The following is an 18,685-nucleotide window of genomic DNA, read 5'->3' as shown; positions in this document are numbered from 1 at the left end:
ATACTACTCACCTACTGATTTTCGCCCACTATATAGTATGGAAGTAGGCGGTTTCGGATGCAGCCTATGAACTCCGACATGCAACTCGCCTTGCCTACTGCTTTTCGCCTACTATAAAGTACGGAAGTAGGCGGTTTGGATGCAGCGAATATATTTGTAAGAGAAAACGATTCACGCTTGCAATTGATACATCGTATATCCATGGAAACATATAGACAAGTAAAGTACGGTAACTTCAATATGGTGGCACATCAGCTCCATGTTGGTATATCATTGGTTTTGTGTTTCTTGTGAGTAGCTGTCATATGCCTCTTTCATCATGTGACACGCAGGAACCAATGAGATTTCGAAGATTGACGAAGAGTCGGCATGCTGCAATTAAAAATACATTGCTCATACATGTGTATTTTTACATTAAAGCTATAATGGAAGATTTTCCCGAATTTTAGAAAAGAACCGTCCTCTCCACTTTTCGAAAAAATACACATGCGCAACACTCTACCTGCTCTTGCAACCCTTAGACATTTTGAAAAAACGACAAGCTTCAATAAATGGCTGAAACCGTAGCTCACCACACATATACAACTGAAAGTGTGCATGCGCAGATAGCGAAAACTACCTAGGGACGAGCACGTACAACGGCCTTACGTTAACATATCACCAGAATGATTGACAATTAGGAGGACCAATAGTCTTGATGATCCACCCAGAAAAATCACGTTTTCTGTCACAAATGTATCGTTTCACTTGCATTCCTTTCTAAAGACATTTATTAACCCACTGGATTACTTTAATGATGGATGAGTGTTCTCAAAATCTGGGCTACCATTCTAATGGCATTACTAGGTTAGGAAGACCCATGATTTTATTTAATATAAATTCAGTTGTGTTTGAGTGAAGAAAGTCGTAGACACCTAGGATGGCCTGAAAGTGAGTAAATTATGTGCTTTATTTTCATTATAAGGTGAACTACTCCTAACACAATTCTCAATATAAAAATCGTGATTAACAAACATGTCTACCAACAGCCTTGCCAATAAACACACTAAACTACTTTTAGTGAATGTCATGCAAACAAACTTCTACAGCATAAAGAGAGCTACACTGTCTTTTTATTGCTAAGCGGCCATCCAAACATTTGCAGCCCAAGCAATATAATGAGGAATTCAAGCTGATCGGTAGCCGCTAGTCTTAAGCCTTGCCTCAAGTACACAGAGCTACATTCCAACCCCCTCGAAGACAACCCCCCCACTCCACCTAGCCAGCAAGACAACAGTCAAGCAAAAGAGAGAAAGAAAGAGAGAGAGAGAGAGAAAGAAAGAAAGGAAATTCCTGGAATAGCTCAGAAGTAAAGGGCTGCCTTTCTAACCACTCCTGTCGCAGCGTGTCCACACAACCTATGTGCTTCTTATCAGCAGGCAAGCTAATTAACCCGCCCTCTCTCTCACACACACACACACACACACACACACATAAACTCACTCACTCACAAACAGATACGTGCCGCTGACCCCGAACTCGTATATGAAAACACAAATGGCAGCCCCTCAAAATGTTCCTGGCCCTCATTTTGTTTTGTTTATCTGAAGCACACAGGAAAAAAGCCAAGGATTCAGCCAAGGCCCAACACCCCTCCCCCAGCCTCCAATGTTGCTTTCTCTCGCTTTGCCCTCCAAAAACCTCTCTCTCTCTCTCTCTCTCTCTACACTTCCTTCCTGTATTCTCCACTCCACTGCTACTCCCCGGGTTGTAAATCCACACTGTAGTGCAAACCTTTAAATAACTGTATACAAATAATAAATGCTTCAACAAATAGGTGGTTGTAAATATTTCCACCGTTTCAACGACATTCATAATGATGGGTGTTCGTTCATCCTTGTGAAATGGATGCACTACTCTAAAGTCCTAAACTTAAAGGGTACTGAAGATCGCATAATGATGCGCAGGTCTCCCCCGATTGGTTTGTTAAGAGACATACAGTACTTGTTCTGAAAGGGTCATATTTCACACAGCCATCTCTGAGGTTACAGTAAAAAAACAAACACAGACAGAAAAGTAGAACAGGGAGTGTGGGTGCATATGGGTGGACAATCACTTTTATGCCAGACACATACAAATGCAGAGGTGAGGACATGGTCATGCGGTAACAAACCTTACTACTCAAGGGGGCAAAAGAGTTACATTTAAATGTCTGTACCATTCAGGCAAGTGATTATAAAGGTATTTATTTGAACTAAATTGCTAAGCAATACTTTGTCTAAAGCCACATACCGTGCAAAGAACACATTTTATCAGTACATGCCTTCCCTGGGAATCAAACCAGTGACCTTTCTTTTGCTAATGGTATGTTCTTCCAGTTTGGCCTGATTTTCATTAGTCAGTATAAAAACAATAGAAATCAATGAAAGTTCACAATACAATCCACTTGTTAATGTTAAAGGACTAGTCCACTTTAAAGGGGGTCCACTGACTTTTCATAGTAGGAATAAAAAATACTATGGTAAGTCAATGGGCCCCATCTTTAAAGTGGACTACTCCTTTAAGTCTGACATCGTCATGCACCGCATCTGGGTCCAACCGATCTTAAATGCAATTGGGAAATAACCAAAAAATCAAGCTAATAAACACTCATAATTTAACTCTACCAAACACAAAATCTAAGATGACCAGACATGGACTTACAGACATGAATTTTTTCAAATTAATGCCAAAGAATGCAATGATATAATATGTTACATTTAGGGCTATGACGGATCACAAAACTCACGGTTCGGATCGCATTATGGTTTATGAGGCACGCATCAGATTATTTTTCGGATCAGCAAAAAAAAAAGGGTGGAAAAATCTAATAACAAATATAAAAATTACCAACATTTATAAAATAGAACAAAGTTGCACATTAAGTAAGGTCTGAAATTAGCATTAGGTACAGAAATCGAATTAAATGAAAAATAACACTTTATTGTACAAATTAAATATTATTATTATTTTACAGCCACAGAAGTGATTTTCTCTTTGTCTTGGGTTGTTTGATTAACATTAATGACACAGACTTAAATAGTTTAATTGAGGTCACTGTCTCTTTAAGAACAAATAAGCACAGTCTGGTTTCTGACCCTATAATTCACTTAACACATAAACAAATGTTTTTATTAGAAACATAATACTGTGAGATCATTTTGTGTGTATATGTCCTGTCAAAAACAGATTTTATGTTGGCTTACTTTTTGAAACGCGTCTCACTCTGTATATGCACTACTGAGGGCACTTAAACGCACTCGGGCAAACACACAGGCGGAGGGCGAATTCCTAACGGTGCTTCAGGAAGAAGATGCAGCATAAACAGTCGCTTCACATAAAAACGTTACGTTGTTTTCCATTGCTCTATTCAGCAAATGTATGTTAATGGACTACTGTATGAGACACAGTAGCACAACTCTCTCTATAGTTTACACATGAGGAGTTCTGATCTTTTACGTCGGATTGGGCTGGACCGGACACATTTAACCGCATTTGCATACAGAAATCTGCTCATTTTAGCGCCTTTTAGCGGTTCAATTGTTTAAAAAAGCCTTAGAAACAAGTGCAAATGATCAACTTTCCCTTTTTAAATTGGATCAACTGCGATTCGTCACAGAACTAGTTACATTGTTCTCTGATACCTAGAAGGTATGTCACTTTATTAAATATAGATACGGTTTTACATGTTCATTTACAACCCTAGGATTTGTCCCTAGAATGAAATGGTCTATTTTTACCTTATTTTAAGAAGTCATGAATAATAATGTTGAGCTCTGCTCTGATTGGATGTTTCTCAGAGCGGCTCATTTCAGTAGCTCTGTATGTGTGCAAACAGATCTTATGTTTGAGCCTGTTTTAGACGAAGATATCGATTTTGAAAAATAATCAATAATTGGGAACTGGGTGTTTCTAAGTTTGTGTTTTTTATCAGTATGGACCTGCAAAACGTAACTGTAACGTCAAAAGTAGAACTTCAGCCTAAACGTTAGCATATAGCAGTGTTTCCCATAGATCTGAAATTTACTTGTGGTGGTAGCTGGGGAAAAGGGCAATCATTATCCACCGACAAAAAATGGTCTACTATACATGTGACAAAGAACTAATAATGTGTGACACAACACAATACTTTGATTTATTAAACATTAATATTAATTTCACATTAAAGTTCATTAATCTAACCACCACAAACTTTCTTTGCCATAAACAAAGCTGACACTGTATGTCAAAGCACCCCGAAAACACTTAAATGTTTTTGCACTGATATATGAAGTAATTTGATGACCCCTTTTATCAAACTCAATATATACAATACTATGTATATAGCCTATTAATAGACAGTGAAGGTTTATAGATTATAAATGTGACTGATGTTATAATGGTAATAATTTCTATTAGATATGCACTTTTACTGATTCTGCTTTCTATTTCTCTTTTGCCGATTAAAAAAAGCTTAATCCACTCATTATTTCAGATTTAAAAGTCTACTTGCTGTCCCGATGACAGACTTTACATTACAGATTTGCGTTTTTTATATCCTGAGTCAGCTAGAGCTTTGCTTGTTCAGTATTAGCACTGCTTTTTGCTACAATCTCTGTGCAAAACTGCAAACTGTTTAGATTTTAGTAAAGATATGGTCTATTAATAGTAAGATTATTAAAAAATGGGATAAAGAAAATGAATCGGCGCGTGGTCTGAAACAGCACTCGAGCTTTAGCGCGGTAGCGCGCTCGCGGCCGTTCTCCGATGGACTCGGGTTTTACACACAATATTAATCAGACTTGGGACCCGAAGTAATGAACTAGGCCCGACCCGGACCCGACTGACCATTTAAAATATAAACCCGGAACCGTACGGGTCCCGCGTCCTCAGTGAAGAAAGACCTCTAATGGTAAAACTCTGCTCAAGTTCAGAAACATGAAAGGATACAATGTGACACTGAGCTTGCTTCGCGTCGCACCCAAATTCATTGAGAAACAGAGAGCACGTGAACGGACACTCAACGGGAGAGACACAATGTGCTTGCACGCAAAATGAAGCCAACTTGGATGCTATAAACACATATGCACATAAGCATATGCGACCATTTTGGTCGCAGTGTAGTTCCCTGGCTGCTCCGTATGTGCTGCAGTTGATCCAGATTGCCGCGCTGTTTGATGAGTTTATGCGTTCATCATCTTCACGGTCATCCGAACCCCACCTCTCTCTCTCTCTCTCTCTCTATCAACACCTCTCTCTCTCAGAAAATACGGAAATTCGTAAAGTGATTTTTTTTTCCTGGGCGGGCCGCAATTTACCTGGGCGCAGCACCCAAGTAGAGCCTATGTATGGGAAACACTGTATAGCATTAACTAGCATATAGTGCTAACTCAGCAGTCACAACTTTGTTTTTAGCATTGTAACAACATTGTAATTAATTGAATGTTTAATTAAATGTTGGGGCACACATCGCAACTGTAACGTCACAGTCGGTGTTAAGATTGGTCTGTTTTCCAGCGGTCTACTGCATGCACAAGGTTTACATAAGAATGAGAAAACATTTGTGTTTGAGGCTCACGATATGTCATTACCATATACAGAACTCTTATTATTCAGTGGATTCAGTTTTACATTTTATGTCACCTTCAATATATTGTTGTTGGTGATTCTTTGAGCCTGGAGACTGCATTGTACACTGCAAGTTTATAAAATTTTTGCTAAAATTTGTAATTTAAATAAATGGTGCTCATAAACGGCTGTTCGTCTATTGAATGAGTAAAAAAGCTTGCACCCGGAAACGTTATTCCTTACGTCATGACTTAACAAGCGGATAGGAACACAAACATTTGTGCTGGTTGGCTGCATTTGCTAATACGAAAATGTTAAGGATCATAGGTATGACCTTGCGTTGGATTCCTTGAACCTTTGACTGATCAAAGTAATCAATCCATTTTAATATTGTTACAGAATACACGTGGGAATAAATGGTCTACTCCCTTTCAGTGGTGAATGAGTGAACACTGACTATCAGTCAAAGGTGTAAAAAACTGAACAGTGAGAAGATTCAAAAGTTAAAATTAATGATTCCTAACACTTGCTTCTTTAAATTTAGCTGTTGATGCAACCACATTTCACTTACTAACAAAAAAAAACTTGTTTGGTGTGAAAGTAAAAAAGTCTTTCTTGTCTTTTGACTGTTTGGATGCAACACAACAATAGTCTGTGTCATTCCTGGAATACAACAGAAAACAACTGACCGGAACTGTTTACCAACATATAATTGCTATCTAAGTGAAACTGCCTGTACTGTAAAACGGCTGTGCTCTCTGCCTGATTCCTGGCAGGTTTGATTCGTACTTTTTGCCCCAAAGGGAGGCGGGGCGGGTGTGACACACTTTCCTGCTGCGTCAGGGTTAAACTGCGAAAAACCAAGAGAAAACCTCAATATTATCAGATCCTGTATGCACTCCTCCCCCATCTCACCACATCGACCACCATTTCAGGTTTTAAAGGGCCAGGTGGTCTAATGATAACTGGCTGCTTTGTTTTAAACGCACAGAGATAGATCTATTATTCAAACGGGTAAAACTACAACTAGTTGTAACTGCCAAAAAAAACTTTAATCAAACTTCGACAGTAAAGATTTTATTTGTATATCATTTAATGCTCCAACTGTAGATTATGGATGTTTTTTTTTTTGAGTGTCAAAAAGGATTTGTAATAGTCTTGGAAGCATCAGTGAGAATAGTATGAATACAAAACATTGTTTTCCATCAAATGTATTTATGACACATTTAATAAATAAATATAGAAATATAAATAAAGCAAAAAAGTGTATACATTTTTTATTTTTTTTGGTAGGGTGAGATATTGAAAGTAAAAATGTAAATTACTGGCTAGCAATATTATTCTCGGGATGTTTTGATTGAATTGATATTCAATTGCCATTGCACTAGAGTTTAAGTCATGCAAACTGATAGTGTGTCTGTTGTGCAGGGGACCAAAGCTCCACAACTACAAAATAAATCCTTAGAGCTTTACTCAACTTAATCCTGTCTAAGAACATGTACGGCATTTTAAAACTCTGGGATTTGGATAGATTTGTATAAGACTGGTTTCTGTTTCACATAACAGAAGTTTTTCATTCCTGCCTCTCTAAACACAAACCTCTGTGGCCAATACCTCAAAGTTTCTCAATGATCCATAACAAAATGTTTGAATATCAAGTGAATAAATATTTTCATGCCAGGTAGACAACATGCATGCCTGCACAGACACCATGTCCGATTTCTCTTATGCTTCGTAAGCACTTTTATATTCTCATTCAAAAACAATACTCAGTAGTGTTACCAATACTGCCTTTAAAGTATATCCACCAGCAGGCATCATCTATTTTACAGTATACCAATATCAAGAGGATTCCTACAATCTGTACCCAGAAAGTGCACAAGTTCACAATGTCACGTACACAGTCATGCAATAAAAACTATTGAATGCGCAAATCTTGAAAAAGAAAATCAATGCTCCATTCAACTTCAGTAGAGCGGAAGTACTTAGCTGACCCAGAAAGAAACTCATAGATAAACTACCATCTCATAATGGCAATAAATATTAGATTCACACAAAGGAAGTGATTTTTGATTTGATCCTGACAGGCTTTCATAAATAACTTACGTAGTCATGAAAGGCCTTTGCTTCACTTGAGTGATCACATGTCTCCCTCCTCTCAGGTGCTGCGCAGTACAGGTCCCAAAACACGCTGTGTAACCAAAGCATTGTTTATACTGAGAGGAGAATAATAATGGTCCCATAATGGTTACATTTACTAGTTGTTAAAGCCCATGTATACAGTCAGTTTAACACAATACATAGGTCATTTAATAGTGTTTCATTAGAATATTTATAATTCTCATTCGACATGTTATATTATGTAAATTATATTAGATACAAAACATGAACGACCAATGGATGGAACTATTGAATAAAGAGATCACACACACCACCACCATGAGTGCAGAAAGCCTGGTGGTTCCCCAAGGGTTATGTTCTTCTCCCATCTTATCTAAATATAACAAAAACAGAGAGCAGATAAAAAACAACTCACAAAAAATTCAAAACGTTTCTATGCAATTCATGATAGATGCATTATTCGTACACACCTCTGATAAAAACGTCTGTGCGGACTTTTGCGCTCCCACGTGTAGCAAATACTCATAAACATATAATGCCAACCTGTTGGAAAAAAATTAATTGCATTCAATAAAACTGTCTGGTTTCTTTTTCCGCTCTGTTCGTGTTTTCAACACTGACTCGAGAAGATTCGGCGTTTTGCATCCCACAACTGTTTTCATTAACATATTACATTTTCAGGCAACTCTTTGGGCAATGATACATCACAACCAATATAAGCAAGAGAAAAAGAAACAAGTAAGCGATAGTACAAAACGCCGCACACAAACTAACGTTATAATGGGCGTAATAAATATAAATATTGTTAATATTATATATAAAACAACACAGTGATAAATGGGCTAGATCTGTAGAAACCAAAATGACGTAAGCATTGAATAAACACGAAACATTTTATTTATTATAACATCACTGGAACATCGTGAACATGAACACTTGTTCTAAGTGACATAAAAAACAACACAAAATCAGCTGTACATGTAAATATTAAGCGCTTACTTTTCCCGTGCTTGTCCGTCCGACGGCACCGCGGTCCCTTTACCTTTATTAAACATGATATAAACGCGTCTGGCAGCTTCAGCCTGCCTGCGATGTGTTTCCTTTATGATCCAGCTGTCAACGTGCAGCCCGCATCTGACCCCATCCGCTTCAACCGACCCTGTACACAGCCAGATCATGAACTGTGGGCGGGGACCTGATGTGTATGATTGACAGGCGTATAGACCAATGAATGAGTTTGACGTGACCTCACGACCCCCCTCAATCTACATAAAAGTTACAACAATAAAAAGTAACATCTTCTCAATTAATTTTGGCGGGTTGGTGGATATCAGAAATTGTAAAAAATAAAATTACATACCACAAGAGTTTTCTTTCATGTGAATATTGGTCGTTTGTACGAAACCGTCAGTAGCTAATTTATAAACTGCTTATACAAGTATGGAAAGCAGATAGTTGAAACGTGATGTATTGGAAAGACCTGTTGCGCCACCTGTCGGCGACAAGGTAATAGCACTCAAACAGGTGACAACAGTCGGAAGCGTTTGATCGTGTACTTTTTGAAAACAATATTTATTTTGGTTTAATATTTATTGTTGTTTATAAAGGGTAGTGTGTAAGGTTGCTTTAATATAATGTCTTGTTGAATTAATCGAAAATATGTAAGCATGATACGTGGGGCGGGGTCTTGAATACTGTAAACACTAGCCAGTTGTTGAGCTCTCGTGAGCAGCAGAGCTTCCGTGAACGCGGCGCGCTTTGACTTTCATTGGAGTTTTGCTGAACCTGCGAAGGTTGTGTTAAATTTAACCAAACTCAAATCAGATGGCGGTAAGTCCTTGAATGGTGCATTATATATGTATTTATATTTATGTGCCAGTTCTCAGCTTACAACTTTCTATTTTTTAACCTTGTTCCCGAACTGCAACAGTTATTCAACAGTTGCACATCCAATTTTAACGCTTTGTGTAACATGCATATGCATTCATGCATATTAATCTATTCTTTAAATAATTTTGTAGAGGAACCCATTGACACATTTTTGCTTTTTTCTGTTTAGTCATTAAATTAAAGGGTGTGCATGTGAGGAGCGTTTTACTGTTACATTACGCAATCATCATCGGTAAGTTTGAAGTAACACTGGAAGTATCATATTGTAACTTGTAATTACATGTTTGAGATTTACCAAACTATTTTTTTTTACAGTGTATGATTCATACTTTACACAAACATATCACGAATATATTTGTGCCACAGGATGTACTGGATCTTGTCACATTTTCTGAAAGTTTGTTTAGGCAAATGACTTTTTTAAGTGCCAGAGTTGTAATACGAAACTGCATAAATACGAATTATATTCTTATTCTGTTTTTTTGTGATATTTTTTCAACAATTTAAACATACTTCAAATTATATATTTACTTGAGCAAAGCCATACAAGATTTAATGTCAAAATATTGTGATGTCATTGATTTAAATAAGAAAAAGCTGTTTGATTATGGGGTACAAAAATCTATTTCAAAAGGAAAACATTTATTTTCTTACCTTATTGGCAAACAACTTTTTCTTGTTTTAAACATTAATTTCACCAAATTCTATTTGATTTCTTTAGAAATTAAGATATTAATGCTTTTGCTTTTCAGATGTGTATATTTTGTTTTATGAATGTTTACATGTAGATAATTGTGTTGGAAAAATTGGCAAAAATAATAATATGATTATTAGTGGGTTTAACATGTCAGTGTTCTCCAATATCAAAGAAAAATATGAGTAGTAATATTTGTTTCCAAAGCCAGACCGTCAGCCCACAAGCATGGCGTTAGAGTCCCTAAATGACCTGCATATAGAAGATGAAGGGCAGCATCACATCTCTTCAGAGGTAAAGATGAGCCAAATAGTTCTGCCCTGTCATGCCAACCACTGTGGGGAACTGAGTGTCGGTCAGCTGCTGAAATGGATGGACTGCACTGCATGTCTCTCCGGTGAGTTGCACAACCAATAAAGTGAAGCATAGCTATGATGTACAATCACCTGTCAGTCATAAACATGAAGGACCCTGTTAGATTACTTTGCGTCAGTGAGTTAAATCTATCATGAAATGTGCGAGTCATCATTACTTTCAAATTCAATCTCATTTGATCTGCTTCTTTTGCAGCTGAGAGACATGCTGGATGCCCCTGTGTAACAGCTTCTGTTGATGACATCTACTTCGAGCAAACCATAAGGTACACAAATAATATCACTTATGTTTTAGATGATCAGAACCACTTCTCAGTCTCGTTTGAAAAGCATCCGAACCAGGGTGTCATTTTGCCTTAGGAAGTACCTGCAGTGTTCAATATTTTGCTATGTTCTTACCCTTAACTTAGGCAAATGAATACATAGCTATCTTTTTTCAATGCGTGCACTTAATCTTTGTACAGTGTGTTGTGGCTGTTTAGCCTAGCCCCATTCATTGCTTAGGATCCAAACAGGGATGAATTTAGAAGCCACCAAAACACTTCCATGTTTTTCCTATTTAAAGACTGTTACATGAGGAGTTACACGACTAAGTATGGTGGCACAAAATAAAAAGTGGCGATATTTTAAGCGAAAAAAAAATGAGAACTATATTTTATGTCGGAAGAGCATCAATGGTGCTTTTCCATTGTATAGTACCCCACGGTTTGGTTTGGGCCAGGTCGGGTCAGCTCACCTCACTATTGGCCTGGTTAGCTTTTTCATCGAGTTTAGTAACACTTCAGAGTGGGAGGGATTATAGGCGTGTCATTATATTTGTGCTGCACACTGCTGTGACATCATACAAGTGAGAGCGTCGTTAAACATTCCCATATTTTTATTTATTACTCAGCCCGCCACAAAATTAAAATTGACCACCACAAATAGATGTTTGCACATTGCGTTTATCACTACCTCTGTCTCACATGACAGTTTCTGTAAAAATACCTGTGGCAAACAGTGGCATCAGTCGACGGGCTCCGCTGACCCTGATTTAAGTTATTTATTAATAACTTAAGCATCTAATCATTTAAGCATATTTGCGGATGTGTGCGTCGCGAAAGTGCCGCCACAAACTGCAAGTCTGGAATTTCTGTTTTGTTTTGTTCCTAATTCTCAAACTGTTGATATTTTTCATCGCTAAAAGGGAGTTGGGAACTTATAGCAGAGCACAGAAGCTGGTAGTGACGATTCTCTCAGACCAATCAGTGATCTACAGTGTTTTCACATCACGTTTTGGTATCAGCTTGGCTCGCTTGGAAGCCCGACCGAGGTGGTACTAAAAATAGTATCGTGTACTACGTACTGCACCCAGTGGAAAAGCCCCCAAAAGTATACTGACCTGATTCAAACCAAACTGTGGGGCACTATGCAATGAAAAAGTGCCATTAGTTTGCAGCAATTCGATACTTACTTGTGTAACTAATCATGTAACAGTCTTTAAATAGGGAAAACATAGAAGTGTTTGATTAAGACAAAGATTAAAAGTGTACGCATTGAAAAAAGATGGGTATGTATTAATTAATCTAAGTTGAGGTAAGAACATAGTAAAATATTGAAAAACAGTGGTGTTTTCCTTTAATTACTCCTAGCAGAATATATGAATAAGATTCAAGATTTTTATTTGTCAGTTATATGCATATACAACCTGTAATGAAATGTAAGTCTGTTATGCTCTTTTAGACACAGTAACTAAATTATAGTAACAGTAACCAAATTACTAAGAAAAACCTAGTAAATATGTGTGAATAACTCGAGATGACATGTAATTTTACTCTGTTAATGTTTTACACTGATTTGAAAGCTACATTTGTTTTTTAGTGTGGGACAAGTGGTCAACATCAAAGCCAAAGTCAACAGAGCCTTCAATTCAAGTATGGAGGTAACCAAAGTTTATATAAATATTTCTCCATTACATTTATGCATGTGGGAGAATTAGTATTATAACTGCTTAATCAGTATGAAGGTAAATGACTTGTTTGTTTGTTTGTGTGAGGTGGGGATAAAAGTAAACTGTGAGGACCTCTACAGTGGTCTGCATTCACGAGTCTGCCAGGCCTTTGCCACATTTGTCGCCAGAAGCACAGGGACAAGTAAGGTGTGAAAAGTGTTTACAGCGTGGGTCCAGACTTCATGTACTATATACTCTGTATTCATAACATATATGGTATGACCTATGAACTTACGGTCTGTATTTTTATCGGTCTGGTTAGTGGCTAAACTGATCTCTGAAATAAATACCTTGTCAAAAATAAAATGCTTTGGTTTGCTAAAGACGAGGGGAGACGACGAGAATGGATCACAACTGTTCAGAGAGGTTTGGCAGCCAGTCAAGAATTCAAGGACCTGTAGCTAACACTGTATACATTCATTTTGCATAATACTGTTAGCCCAGTGTAATGGTTGATACACGTTAGATATAATATATGAACGAAGGTAATTTACTTATCATTTATTTCCTTTGTTATCAGAAACAAACTACTGTAAAAGAAATTTTGTTATTGATTCTATGTGGAAGTCTACCGGAAGTTGCATTTGCTCCACAAAAGTCTTTTGTTCATGTTGTTACTGCCGAAACCGTCGATATACCGTATATGTGCTTTTAAGAAACTGATTATCATTTTTTGTTGAAACTTTTTTAACCTGCCTGCAGACTTTTAATTAAATTATTCTAATATGCTGATGATAAATGTATTCAGTGCTCAAATTGTAGTTGCATTATGACTGCAGGTGCACCTGAAGCAGGTAGTTCCCTCCACATACAGAGAACAGGTGGAACACAGTTTAGCAGCCGAGAGAAGGAGAATGCGACTTAAACATCATGAAATCATGGATGAATTGCTCAACAACAAGAGCTTTCAGATCACTGAGGGTATGTGTGGTGTAACAGCGTAACTTCCCCTTCTTCCATACTGTTACATGCTATAAACTCAGTATAACTTAAGAAGTAACTTCACTCTTTCTAGACAACTTCAGACTCAGTTTTCAGTTTTTCCTCCGTTGTGTTGTTGTTGTTTCTAATAGAGGCAGACATCCGTAAAGAAGATAAAGCTGTGGAGACTAAACGAACACGTGTGGAGAGTGTTGAGCTTGTTCTCCCTACTCATGCCAATCATCAGGCTAACACATTCGGAGGACAGATTATGGCCTGGATGGAAAATGTGGCAATTATTGCAGCAAGGTGTGTGGCAAAGTGCAATTGTTTTACAGTAGTTAATGTTTAGCCTTGTCAAACCTTTATCCAGCACCAAATCAGGGTTCAAGGTTTGTAATGTTGTGACAAAAATGTTGCAAAAGATGATGATTGTATTGCTGCTCTCATTTTCACACAAGTTTTAAAGGTGCTATAGATTAAAAAAATATATTTACTGGTATAGATGAATAATAAGAGCTCTGTAAATGGTAATGACATATCGTAAGCCCAAAATGCATTTGTTTCTTATGTAAACCTTGTGCATGCAAAGACTGCTTGAAAACAGGTAAATCTCAACATAACACTGACTGTGATGTCACAATCAATATGTACGCCCCAACATTAAATTAAACACTAAATTAATTACAAAGTTGTTAAAATGTAAAAAAGTTCAGACTGCGGAGTTAGCGCTACATGCTAATTAATGCTATATGCTAGCTTTTAGGCTGAAGTTCTACTATTGATTTTACAGTTACGTTTTGTAGGTCCATATTAAAAAAACAACACAAACTTACAACTCAGAAACATCCATTAACAATCTCCAAACAATTAGTTGTTCCTCAAAATCTGTATTTTTCGTCTGATACAGGCTCAAACAAAAAGGTCTGTTTACTAATGTGAGCTACTGACATGAGCCTCAGAGCAGAGTATAGCAAAGCCAATCAAAGCAGTGCTCAACATTATATCTCTGTTTTCTTCAAAACAGTAATGTAAAAAGTTCTTGAAAATGAGAAAATGTAAACTTCACAAAGTGGTAAAATGAAAATTCTGTCTTAATTTACTCCATAATGACCAGAAGCCTCATTGACATAATAGGATGAAAGAATAATATGGAAGTGAATGGGACTTCTGATCTGTTTGGTTTTAAACATCTCTCAAAATATCTTCCTTTGTGTTCATCAGAACAAAGATATTTCTACAGGTTTGTAACAACATGAGAGTGAGTAAATAATTACAGAATTTTCATTTTTGGGTAAACTATTCCTTTAATCTTTTATGAATCTTTAATTCATTTTTAATTAATCAGATTAATAAATCTGTTTAAAGATATTTCTTCTGCTCATAACAGTCGTTTATGTAAGGCTCATCCCACTTTGAGGACCATAGACATGTTCTACTTCAGGGGACCTTCTCAGGTTGGAGATCGCTTGGTTCTGAAAGCCATCGTCAACAACACATTTAAAAACAGGTGAGCCTACAAATGAGACCACTGTGCAGCTTTTTACAAAATAATAAAACCAGTGGCATCTCTTGACTGCTCATCCGAGGGGCGCAAATCAAAATATGTGTTCGGAGTGATATGTGTTGCTCGAGTTTTCAAAATATGTGTTTGTTGCGTCATGTGAACCATGTGCATCAAGTTTTTTGTCAAAATAAGTGCCTGCTGCACACGCGTCAAAACCATTTATGATAAAAGAGACGCTCACGTTCACAAAATACACGCAAGACACTCCCTTAACAGTAAACTCTGATTACGCATGAGATTATACGAGTATCTGGAAAACGTGAGCGTCTCTTTTATCATAAACCCTTTAGATGTGTCTGCAGCAGGCACTTATTTTGACAAGACACGTGATGCACATAGGATCACTCGATGTGCAGAACACATATTTTGAATGTCATACAGCTTATTGCTTTATCTTTGGCTTAACAGTATGGAAGTAGGTGTATGTGCTGAAGCCTATCAAGGAGAAGAACCCCTGAGACACATTAACAGTGCCTTCATGACATTTGAGGCGCTGGATGAGAAGGGAAGGCCATGCCCACTGCCCCCTATAATACCTGAACCACAGGTAAAGGATCCAGATATGCATTCAGATTTATTTCCTAAAAAGAAACTGGTGCTAAATCAGGTCCTAATAGCTTTTTTTATAACAAATACTAATCCTTTTTTTTTAATAACAAATACTAATCCTTTCTGATATAATAGGACTGAATTTAATATATATATATATATATTTGAGTTCTACTCTGAATTGTTGACAGGAGGGAAAGAGAAGATATCGGGAGGCTCTTGCCAGGAAGAAGATACGACTTGATAGGTTACATGCTTGATACAATGACTAGACTGTAATATCAACAACTGACCCAAAGATGTCACTGTCACTATTCATCTTTACTATTCAGACAAATGTTGTAGATGCATATAATACATGACAATTTTTAAGGATTTAATTTGTGGGTTATTAATGGGAGGGAAATATTGAATTATATTAGGAATTATTATATTTTTTACTATTCAGTTTTTTCTTAGAAAAGGGCCTTATGTATCTGATCTTTGTGGCTATTCAGGAAATACATTATCTCATGTAAGCAGACTGAAGTGCCACTGTCTGTGCCTTGGGATCCCAGTAACCAGGTAGACTTACCTTATGCGAGTTTTGTGGTTTCTACTCCATGCCTGTTTGCCTTTAAGGCATCTTTAAACCTAAGGGTTGACATGCAGATTTATAATTTACAAATAATTTTATAATTTTTTCTTAAATTAAATTTAACCTTAAATGTTTACATTAGCAAAACATGTTGGTGTTACATAAAAAATTTTTTTCATATAATTTGTATAGTGTGTGTTACTCACGTGTGTAGCTTGCAGTGTACAGTATCTCTTCTCTGAGCTGTTTTAACATCATTCATATGGTGGTGTTTTATGGACAGAACTGGTAATGATATTCTCGTTTTCAGGTATATCTGAGCTACAACAATGTGTCTGCCCTGAAGATGATTGCAGCCAAAAACAACTGGGTCCTTAGCTCAAAGAAGAACAACGTAAGCGCTGGTCTCCAAATGTCACTTAAACTGTACATCATCGAGTTTAAACAACAGATATTCACTGCATTACTTTGCATTGAGCAGGTGAGTCTGTATACAGTGGAGGAGAATCAGAGTTTGTGTTTCAGGGTGGAGTTTGAGGTGGATGTCCCAGCACACAGAGCCTTCACCCTCGTCTCTGATCTCAGGCAAAGACAGGAGTGGGATCAACACTATACGTAAGAGATAAATAACATGATTACATGTGAACATGTATGACTGCCGTACGCCATCAATGATTCATTTATTACGTGCCATTATGTTTTGTAGTCGGTGCGAGCTGCTTATCGGGGTCGATGAGGATGATTTCATCTATCAGGTTGTCACTCCGTCGGTCGGTGACAAAGGAAAAGTTCAAGACTTCATTTTACTAGCTTCAAGAAGACCACCCTGTAATAGCGGGTGAGGAGACATTTTACAAAAAACAAGATTAAACAGCATTCACATATTTTACCTTCATCATGTGACACATTATTAAGTGATTTATGCTGTGTATTGACAAATGTATTGACAATTTAGATTTCAACATGACTACGTTTAATATTCTTAGGGATCCGTATGTTATTGCCCTACGATCAGTCACTCTACCTACTCACCCACCCACAGAGGATTTCAACAGGGGTGAGGTGGTCTGTGCTGGCTTTACTATTTATGCAGTGTCAGAAACTGTCTCAAAGGTAGGATATTGCAATATTAAACACCTGAATAGCCATAAGCGGTCAATGTATTAAGAGTATGTGACAAATGTCTGATTTTTTCCTCAGATTTCTTATTATAATCAGGCCAGTCCAGAAGTGCTGCCATACATATCCACTGACATTGCAGGGCTCTCGTCCAGCTACTACTCAACGTTCTGTGCGTGTAGCCGGTACCTACTGGAGAATAAAGTTGGTCCGTCTGCCTCTGATATATTACCATCTGCTGTTGAGCTGAAAACTCCATTGTGATGCAGCTGATATTTACTGTAAATACAGGCGTTTAAAAGGGCTGCATCCTAAACCTACCTGGTGATATCAAAAACACTCTTGGACCCATTAGTCTCCAAAGATTCACCAGCTCAATGAATTAGAGTAGTTAAGGTGAATGCATCGACACTAAGTTAGTGTCACTATCCAACTCAACCACTTTCGGTTGAATAACTTGAATTAAAGCAACCATTACTCTTATTTGTAGTCAATTTTGCTGAGTGACCCTAGACCGTGAAACCAGTCGTCAGGGTCATTTTTTGTATAAAACTCTAAAGTCTGGTTGAAAAAGCTTTTCATTGATTTATGATTTGTTAGGATAGATTTGAGGGTGCAAAAAATCTAAATATTGAGATAATAACCTGTAAAGTTGTTCAAATGAAGTCCTTAGCAATGCATATTACGAATGAAAAATTACTTTTTCTATATTTACAGTAGGACATTTACTAAATATCTTCATGGATCGCGATGATCTTTACTTAATATCCTAATGATTTTTGTAATATAAGAAAAATCTATAATTTTGACTCATACAATGTATTGTTGGCTTTTGCTACAAATATACCTGTGCAATTTATGGTTTTGTGGTCTAAGGTCACATATGTGTATGAAGTTTTGTTGTAGTAAATGGTACTGGTAAATGGGTTTTTAATAAATATCAAATTAATTGTTAAAAACGTTTACAGAAGTAATAATAAGCTGGTACAATGTATTAAGTCATTAACAGGAATTGTGAAATTTCCTTGGTATGTAATCCATAGGATATGTAAATGACCTTAGTCACACCCAACCAATGAAATGTCAGCTTTTAATAACGAATTCATAACACTAACATTGTTCTTGTGTTACAATGGTGTTACAAGGTATGTTTGTTATTAAACAAATTTTAAGAACAAATGTAATAAGGATGTGAAACGTTTTAATCGTGTCTGTGTTTATTTGCATTAATTTTGGTGCATTGTACATTGTAAAGTCTGCCATTTAAAGTTTTATGCAAAATTCATTTTTCTAATGACAATTTTTCACTGTAGGTCTT

General features: G+C 36.9%; 2 protein-coding genes across 7 annotated transcripts in view; one reads left to right on the top strand and one right to left on the bottom strand.

Moving 5' to 3' along the window:
- ssbp3a (single stranded DNA binding protein 3a) overlaps positions 1-8,860 on the bottom strand; it is a 34,436-nt gene extending 25,576 nt beyond the window's left edge. For all 4 annotated transcript variants that reach the window (XM_065275963.1, XM_065275964.1, XM_065275965.1 and 1 more), the window contains exons 1-4: positions 8,686-8,860; positions 8,157-8,229; positions 7,998-8,059; positions 7,672-7,756 (exon numbers count right to left, since the gene is read on the bottom strand). In XM_065275963.1, the coding sequence (XP_065132035.1) occupies positions 7,672-7,756; positions 7,998-8,059; positions 8,157-8,229; positions 8,686-8,741 (276 nt within the window). In that variant the 5' untranslated portion in view covers positions 8,742-8,860. The remainder of the gene's footprint in view (positions 1-7,671; positions 7,757-7,997; positions 8,060-8,156; positions 8,230-8,685) is intronic.
- A 434-nt stretch (positions 8,861-9,294) lies between these two features.
- acot11a (acyl-CoA thioesterase 11a) lies at positions 9,295-18,554 on the top strand. Of its 3 annotated transcripts, none has more exons than XM_065275955.2 (17): positions 9,295-9,516; positions 9,746-9,808; positions 10,482-10,667; positions 10,841-10,910; positions 12,505-12,565; positions 12,680-12,781; positions 13,414-13,555; positions 13,708-13,864; positions 14,946-15,065; positions 15,531-15,669; positions 15,863-15,918; positions 16,169-16,235; positions 16,559-16,642; positions 16,730-16,863; positions 16,955-17,086; positions 17,235-17,361; positions 17,449-18,554. In XM_065275955.2, exons 3-17 carry the CDS (start codon positions 10,499-10,501, stop codon positions 17,629-17,631), a joined length of 1,743 nt encoding a protein of 580 aa, XP_065132027.1. In that variant the 5' UTR covers positions 9,295-9,516; positions 9,746-9,808; positions 10,482-10,498; the 3' UTR covers positions 17,632-18,554. The 3 variants fall into 3 exon arrangements, with proteins under 3 accessions (XP_065132027.1, XP_065132028.1, XP_065132026.1); XM_065275956.2 differs by having other exon boundaries at positions 10,460-10,667; XM_065275954.2 differs by having other exon boundaries at positions 9,296-9,516; positions 10,478-10,667.
- The last annotated feature ends 131 nt before the right edge of the window (positions 18,555-18,685 follow it).

Source organism: Paramisgurnus dabryanus, chromosome 6, assembly GCF_030506205.2.
Source record: "Paramisgurnus dabryanus chromosome 6, PD_genome_1.1, whole genome shotgun sequence".
NCBI lineage: Eukaryota > Metazoa > Chordata > Actinopteri > Cypriniformes > Cobitidae > Paramisgurnus > Paramisgurnus dabryanus.
Note: the sequence above shows the minus strand (reverse complement) of the source record. Positions and strands in the feature narration are given on the sequence as shown.

What these genes read in the sequence shown, in the direction of transcription:
- acot11a (XM_065275955.2), top strand. Translation starts at nt 10,499, where the DNA reads ATGGCGTTAGAGTCCCTAAATGACCTGCATATAGAAGATGAAGGGCAG. An exon ending in TACTTCGAGCAAACCATAAG is followed by an intron (nt 10,911 to 12,504) that starts GTACACAAATAA and finishes TTTGTTTTTTAG; the next exon opens with TGTGGGACAAGTGGTCAACA. An exon ending in GAGCTTTCAGATCACTGAGG is followed by an intron (nt 13,556 to 13,707) that starts GTATGTGTGGTG and finishes TGTTTCTAATAG; the next exon opens with AGGCAGACATCCGTAAAGAA.